Genomic DNA, 8,241 nt, shown 5'->3' with positions numbered 1-8,241 from the left:
GTACTCATATAAAACAAAATATTTTTTAATTTGAATTTCGGAATTCCTCACAATACTTCAACCTGATCAGGAATGGACTACAATGTCAATAATATAAACCTACCCGAGAATTAATCAGGTGATCTTAGAACCAAGAGGCCTCGGTACCAGCTGTCGAGAAAAGAAAAGAAAATTTCACCGTAGTAAATAATCCGGTCGTCATTTAACTCACTACTAGCACAAGTATCATTTAATCCGGTCTTCGTTGAATATTCACTTGACTACTTTGACTTCCCTCCGTACACATTTCACCCCCAATTCCAAGAAAATCATTTTTTCGTCATTTCTCGGAGTTAACGATGAACACCTTCTGAACTGAAGCTAAATTTTTCACAAAAATGGCGAAAATGAGAAAAACCCACTCTCAAAACCCCATTTTTCTTATCCTTTTCCTACTTTCTGTACTCTTTCTCACAGCGACATCACAGAAAAATCAAGAAGATGGAGAAGAACAAAGGATTCTACTTAAGCTCAAGCAAAAATTTGGCAACCCATCAGCATTACAATCATGGAATTCATCATCAAACCCTAGCCACTTTACTGATTGGTCAGGCATAATCTGTAACTACAACAACTCAGTGACTAAAATCTCACTTCATGACATGAGTATTTCACAAATAGTTCCAGATTTTATATGTGATTTGAAAAGTTTAACGGAGATTGATCTTTCATCGAATTCCATTCATGGGGGTTTTCCCAGTTTCTGTATTGAATTGTTCTAAACTTGAATATATTGATCTTTCTTTCAATTACTTCGTTGGTGTAATTCCTGATGACATTGATAGAGTTAAGAAGCTGAAAGTACTTAATCTGGGTGGGAACAGTTTCTCGGGGGATATTCCTTCGTCAATTGGGAATTTGCAGTTCTTAGAGACTTTGAATATTTCGCAGAATCGGTTTAATGGAAGTTTTCCGCTGGAAATAGGGAAGTTGGTTAATCTTGAAGTTCTTGAAATGCCTTTTAATGGGTTTGTCCCGTCCAAAATTCCGGATGAATTCAGTAAATTGGTTAAGTTGGAGACACTGTATATGACTGAATCGAACATGTTGGGAGAAATTCCTGAATGGATTGGTGATTTAAAGGATCTTGAGGTTTTAAATCTTCAGACCAATAGTTTGAGTGGAAAAATTCCAAAATCTCTCTTTTTGTTAAAGAACTTGACTTATGTGAACTTGGCGGCAAACAAGTTGTCAGGTTATATTCCGAAAGATATCGAGTGTTTGAGTATGGGAGGCATTGATTTGTCAATGAATGAGTTAAAGGGTTCGATTCCAGAAGGTTTTGGTAAATGGAAGAATCTGACCAGTTTGGTTATGTATCGAAATCGATTGTCAGGGAAGATACCGGCTAGCATTTGTTTACTTCCATTTCTTACTGATATTCGTTTGTTTGTAAATAATTTGACAGGTGAACTGCCACCAGAATTGGGGTTGCATTCGAAGCTTGTGTATCTTGAAGTTAATGACAACAAACTCTCGTGAAAGTTGCCAGAGAATTTATGTTTTGGTGGTGAGTTCTATGGGATTTCGGCGTTTTCGAATAAATTTACTGGTGAATTACCAAAGTCGTTTGCGGTGTGTCCAAGTTTAACTCATGTTATGCTGTATAAGAATATGTTGAGTGGTGAGGTTCCAGCTAGTTTTTGGTCGCCAGTGAATTTGTCGTATGTTCAAATACATGATAATATGTTCTCGGGGGCTCTTCCAGATGAGTTGAGTTCGAGCTTAAAGCGCTTAGAAATTGAGAACAACAGGTTTACAGGGAGGATCCCTTCGGACATTGCGAGTTCGGCAGAATTGGTGGTGTTCGATGGAAGCAACAATCTCTTTACTGGTGAGATACCTACGGGGCTCACTGCTCTGTCTCTACTTACTTCTCTTTCTTTAGATGGCAATGAAATTTCTGGTTCAATTCCTTCAGATATAATGTCTTGGAAGTCACTAAATACTTTAACATTAAGCAGAAACCAAATTTCTGGTGAGATTCCTTCGAAAATAGGTTTGCTTCCTAGTCTTACCAAGCTTGATTTGTCCGAAAACCAGATATCTGGTTCAGTTCCATTTGATATGGGCAACTTAAAGCTAAATTTCCTTAACCTGTCGTCAAATTTACTCTCTGGGAAGATCCCATCTCAATTAGAAAACCTGGCATTTGAAGATAGCTTCCTCAACAACTCTGGCCTTTGCTCTAATGTTGAGATTTCAAACCTAATATCCTGCAATTCTTTGTCTAGTCGAAGTTCACGTAAGCTCTCACCAAAATTTATCGCTTTGATAGTAATTGTTGTTGTTGTAGTAATGATACTTCTTTCTGTCATCTTGGTATTGGTTTCCATAAGAAGTATACATAAGCGTAAAGAAGACGATGAAGAAGATTTCACAACATGGCAGGCAATACAATTTCAAAGATTAGTGGACTTTACTGAATCGCAGATTTTGTCGGGTTTAATAAAAAGTAACTTGATTGGGAGTGGTGGATGTGGGGAAGTATACAAGGTTTCCATTAATCATCCAGATAAGTTTGTTGCAGTTAAGAAGATTTCTAGTAAAGGGAAAGTGGATTCGAAACATGCAACACAGTTTCAAGCAGAAGTTGAAATCCTTGGAAATATTAAACACAATAATATAGTGAAATTGATGGGCTATATGTCAAGTAAGTATATAAAGCTTCTTGTTTACGAGTACATGGATAATGGTAGTTTGGATCAATGGTTACATCATAGGAATATTGGGAGAACTTTGGATTGGCAGAAGAGGTTAGATATTGCGGTACGAGTTGCTCAAGGGCTTTCTTATATTCATCATAATTGTTCTTCACCGATTATTCACAGGGATGTTAAGTCGAGTAACATCTTATTAGATTCTGAGTTTAAAGCAAAAGTTGCAGATTTTGGGTTAGCTAAAATAGTTCAGGCAGGAGAACCATTTTCAGCATCCATTGTTGCAGGAACTTTCGGATACATTGCTCCAGGTAATCTCGACAGTTTCTGATTAATTTCCATGAATCCTGTGAATATATCAATTAGTTTAACAATACACTGCACTTGCACGTGACAAGAACACTTTTATGCATTCAAGGTTTTAGGTTTAGTTTGTTTACAAGATTCAAAGGTGTAGCAGTTGAAGATTTCAGAATTACAAGCCTGCAATCATTTTGAACCGTGCTATATGGGATCAAACATTTTCCCGCACCCTACCTACATGTGGAAGATCGAACCCCATTTGGCATGAGGATGACTTCCTGCGGTCCTAGGATGGGTTACAATGAATCAATCATTCTTCGATCGGTTTTTGATTTTCAAATTCTTTCCTTAATTTCATTGACTGTTAAAAGTTTGAACACTCCACCTTGTTCCTAGTAATACTTAATGCTATCCCGTCCCATGTGTCACAACATGTCTTACCACTTCCTAGTCTTAATAAGCTGTCTTTCCAGAAATTTTAAGCTAATCTGGTTGAGGGGATCACATTTTCAGAGTATGGTCGGACACTCAAAGTAAACGAAAAGGTCGATGTTTATAGCTTCGGGGTGGTACTCTTGGAACTTGTTACTGGACGAAAAGCGAGCAGAGGAGATGAAGATAGAAGCTGTGCTGAATGGGCAGCAGACCGATCTCTTGAAACATCTTTGGATGTTTTGCTTGATGAAGAAGTGAAAGAAGGTTGGAAAATGGCGGAAATGACGAGTGTATTCAGACTAGGGTTGATGTGTACAAGTACATCACCTTCCAATAGGCCTACCATGTCAGAAGCACTGCAATATCTAGTCAGGCATTGTTCTTCCCAAGAAGTACACGAGAAGAAAGCCTTGGTTGCAGCTGAAAATGTTGCTCCTCTTCTTCTTAGTACTAATTTGGGGTGAAGGTTCAGAATAAAAAACTCACTTTAGTAATATATATCTCTAGTATTTGATTTATGGCATGATTGAGTGATAATTTTTTCTTTTCCAGCAATATTGGTGCATAAATGGTGTCCAGAATCGGAAATCTGAAGAAATTGGTACGTTTAACTACACAAGGAGTTGCTTTAATATGGTATCTGGCACTTTGGGAATTTGGACAAACTTTCATTTGGAAGAAGGGGTTTTATCTAATTTCTATAGTTTACATTCCTGGATGGGTTTGATCTGTATCTCCTTGTTTACTGCTCAGGTAAGCATTCTCACTTGTCTGGTATTACAGCTTAAAATTCAGACCACACCCCATTTAGATTATATCTTAAGCATTTTTTTTCTACTTGGAATATACTCGAAAAATGGTGGTTTATTAATTGGGTAGCTAATTGGGAGTATAATGGGGAATCTAGTAATCTTAATTATGAAATGTTTACATCAGACTGGGTCTGTTGTTGCTTTACTGGCGCAATCCCCACTTGCATTTCAAGTTTTATGGTTTACTTGGCGTAATTGAATGCTAGCATAATATGAAAAGAAAAATCAGAAATGATATCGGGACACAGCACAAGCAGATAACGATTACAAACGACAAATTGTCTGCTTTTGCTGTCTCAGTATCAATTCTAATTTTTCTGTAAATGTGCAAGTTTGGTTGATTACAAATGATATGGATTTAACTTTTGTTATCAAACGGGTTTCATTCATCTGTCTGGTTTTACAATCCATCACATATGTAATATTATGTACACGAAGTGAATAGAGAGAATAGGATGTGTTTGTTAACTGAATTTGAACATCATACAATGTCTGGTCATGATATGATTAGCCTGAACACATGATTTAGTGTTAATTTTTTTGTGGTTAACTTCATGTGCACTGACAACTGCAGCCAAGCTTAACACATTTTCATATGAGAAGTTCAATCTGGACAATTGGTACAATCTGCAGTCTTGATGATTTTCTTTCTTTTTTGTTTTTCCACCTTTTTGTGTGAAGTACAGAAAATGTTGGCTCCTGCTCGTCTCCATATTTATGATTGGTCTCTATAGCACATCCTAGACAATTGTATGATATTTGATGCATAAGTTAGAGAAAACAACTAGACTGATGGGTGTAAACCAACTGCATTGTTCGGGGTCACTCGTAGTTATGTGGTTATGTGGGTCATTCGTTAACAAAACTTAGGCATTTTGAAAATCAAGGAAAAAAGAAAGAACTCACGGCGAGGTTCCCTTTTTAGTATAAGGTACTTGATTCTGGTTCTGGTCAAGCTGGTTTGTGGATTTTAAACAGCTTGGTTCAACATTGACGCAACCATATATTTCTGGAGATAGGGATCTAGTAATGTCAGTTTCATTGACAGTCAGTAACCCATGCTTTTAAGCTGACAGGTTAACTTCTTCTTCTGCTTTTTTGTTGTTTATTATTTATTTATTTTTGCTGGAAACCTGAATTGCTGTCCTATGCACTCCTATATATATATGTCGCTTGTACTTCAGGAGATCAATTATCTTTGATAGTATAAGATGCCCCATATTCCACAAATAGGATTAACTGTAGTTTTTTGAGGTTTTGAGCATATTCTTTAAACAACCCACAGTAACAGGCTAACAGCATATGCCAACTGTCTGGGAGAGGTTATTTTACTTTCGTTTCTGTTATATTACACGAGCTGTTTGTGTTTCCGGACCAAACAACACTTGCTAGTTTGATTTGCAAATCCTTGGTGTCCGGCCTTATCCCTTCTTCCTTCGTCCCTTCTCTCATTTTGTTTGGTGGCGCATCCAATGGTTGATTTTCATGTGAGACCGTTCTTGTTATCATCTAGATCCTTCTTAAGAAAAATTGCAAGTTCTAAAATCTCTTAGCGCCTCGAAAGGTGACGAAAGATCTCAGTTATTAGATAGTAGAATGATGTATTCCAAAGAATTTTGGTATCTGGGTTTGAAATGGATTTTTGTGTAGTGAGGCGACCATTCCCATGGAAAATTAGTCATTGGATCTTCCAGAAGTAGGTCTACAAGGAAAAAAAATGAAGGGGAATGGTAAATGCAGATTCAGTTTATCTTTTTTCTGGATATATTAGCATGCCATGTCATACGGAATTTACAAGATGTCAGCATTTTCATTGCTAAATTAATTTTGTTGCTGTGGTAATGTAGCGCTGTCTGATTAGTGTTGTTTAGATCCTTTTTAACAAATGTTTGCATAGAGTCTAAGACCTGAGTCTTTCTTGTGTCCAATGCTAAAGGATGAAGCTGTATACTTATTTCGTAGATCATCTTCACCAAAGATCAGTTCTTAACTGCGTTTCTTTTGTGTCCCTCTGTATTTGGAGGATGAAATGAAGGGTATGCAAATGAACCAAAAACCATTTTGGAAAACTTGCCCATTATTTTGTTCTGACCTTTTCTAGTTTATTTGCTTGTAGGTTCACATAAACTCCATTAAAAGGATTGATTTTTGGTGAAGATGATCTTAAGATAAGTTGTTTCCCCCAATGGTGTTAGCTTCACATCTGTGTAAATGTCGATTGTCCTTCTTTCCTGAGTTTCCCCTGTTTTTCTTGTAATATGGGCCGTGGTTTCTTGGGCTCTATATATATGCATTAGCCATTGCAAGTTGTAACTGCTGAGACAGGTCTACTTGAGAAGCTCACATTCTTAGAAGCAAAGACGAAGGTTCTGAAACATTCTCTGGGGTCGGTAGTGGTCAAAGAACTAGGATTATACTGACTGCTGTTTCTCCAGGAAATCAAGGCATTCGGACTAAAATCGTATATTCAAGTACTTAAGGAGAGAAATATCTAGCCCTTTAACAGGTTTGTTTTTTTCTTCTTGTACAGCCTTTGACAGGTTTGAAACTAATAAAAGAACATCAAATTCGATTTATGTATGATTAGTACTTGTTTCACTATCCAACACTTCAAGTTTGGAATTTGCTTCGTATTTCTGTCTAGTGATTCATTTCAAGTATCTATGGTCCTGGGCAGCAAGAGATGGCATTTCTCCGGGAAACGGAAACCAAACTGAATTCATGCAATTCCATACCCATCGAACACCACGATTTTAATAGATGCCTCACTGGTGAAGTCACCTGATACTGATATGTAATATCTACTGAAAATAGAGCGCGAGAGTTTTTCATGAGACATGTCAAAGAGTTGAATTAAGGAAATGTGGAGCAGCTCCCAAGAATAGTCTGGTCATGGCCTTCAGTCTAAGAATAGATTGGTAAGAAACAGAAGTTGATAGTGAATTTTCAGAAATCAGAAATATCTAGTCACCCCCTACTTGCACACGAGCTGCTAGCCATTTTTGACTGGTCACAGTAAAGAGTTGACCCTCTCTCATTCACAGTTTCACACCATAAAGTATCAAAAAATGCCAAAACTAATATGTGTTCTTTTGGCAAAATAAACGATTATTCTCATCTTGACAACTATTCCACGCCCATCAAACATCTCACAACATCCAAAAAAGTCCTCCCAGAGTCCCAGTAAGCCAACAAGTTCATTCACAGTGATATAATAGTAATGCTCAAAATTTTAAAATGGGTACAGAATCGAATTGTCTAACACATGATCTTCTACTGATAAGGAGTAATATTTCCTTTGGAAAGTTTTAGTTCCAGTCTTTTTTGTTGGATATTTTCAATAAACCCTTAATTTGTAGGCGCTACAGCAGAATTCGGTGATATTTTCAACAAACTCCGTTTTCCCAATAGACATCATTGTTGGAAGATATGTCTATATGCTATGAAGAGATGCCTGTTAGAGATGAAGAGTCATCTTCACCGGATGTTAAACTCTTTATAAATAGCGTCCTTGTTTTTCATTCAAAACACATCAAAACTCTCTTTGTTTTTCTTTCTAACAAGCATTATCATAATCAAAATCTGCGTGTTGTTGGTTGGGTCAAGGTTGTACAAGCTTTGAATCCAACATTGTTGTAGGGCTTCACGTATCCTGACGATAATATTTATTGACCTATTTATACTCACCAATCTTGTTGGGAAGGGTCAAATAATTATCGAAAAGAATCTATTATTAGAGTCTTGAACCCAGCAACAACATCCTTTTCTTCATCCCATTTTAGTGTTAATATTCCAACATTTTTCAACAATAATTAACTGATTATCAGAATCATTATGAAATTTAATACATCCCCGGTCTCTTTCTTTCTCTAATTGCATGCTTGGTTTATCTCTATCTTTCTAGATGATGATCGGGACATTCATTGTAGTCTACAAAGTAACAAAACACCAAATATAGACTTTTCGGATAACTGTTAGCTTCAATCAAACAT

At 36.8% G+C, this 8,241-nt stretch overlaps 1 protein-coding gene across 2 annotated transcripts; it reads left to right on the top strand.

Moving 5' to 3' along the window:
- The first annotated feature begins 2,590 nt into the window (after window positions 1–2,590).
- Window positions 2,591–4,468, top strand: LOC113293174 (receptor-like serine/threonine-protein kinase At1g78530). 2 transcript variants are annotated; one of them, XM_026541901.1, is made up of 3 exons: window positions 2,591–3,010; window positions 3,516–3,903; window positions 3,990–4,468. In XM_026541901.1, exons 1-2 carry the CDS (start codon window positions 2,677–2,679, stop codon window positions 3,899–3,901), a joined length of 720 nt encoding a protein of 239 aa, XP_026397686.1. In that variant the 5' UTR covers window positions 2,591–2,676; the 3' UTR covers window positions 3,902–3,903; window positions 3,990–4,468. The 2 variants fall into 2 exon arrangements, with proteins under 2 accessions (XP_026397686.1, XP_026397687.1); XM_026541902.1 differs by having other exon boundaries at window positions 3,516–4,468.
- The last annotated feature ends 3,773 nt before the right edge of the window (window positions 4,469–8,241 follow it).

Source organism: Papaver somniferum, chromosome 7 (assembly GCF_003573695.1).
Source record: "Papaver somniferum cultivar HN1 chromosome 7, ASM357369v1, whole genome shotgun sequence".
Classification (NCBI taxonomy): domain Eukaryota; kingdom Viridiplantae; phylum Streptophyta; class Magnoliopsida; order Ranunculales; family Papaveraceae; genus Papaver; species Papaver somniferum.
This window is presented reverse-complemented; position numbering and strand designations above follow the sequence as displayed.

What these genes read in the sequence shown, in the direction of transcription:
- LOC113293174 (XM_026541901.1), top strand. Translation starts at nt 2,677, where the DNA reads ATGGGCTATATGTCAAGTAAGTATATAAAGCTTCTTGTTTACGAGTAC. An exon ending in TTTCGGATACATTGCTCCAG is followed by an intron (nt 3,011 to 3,515) that starts GTAATCTCGACA and finishes TCACATTTTCAG; the next exon opens with AGTATGGTCGGACACTCAAA.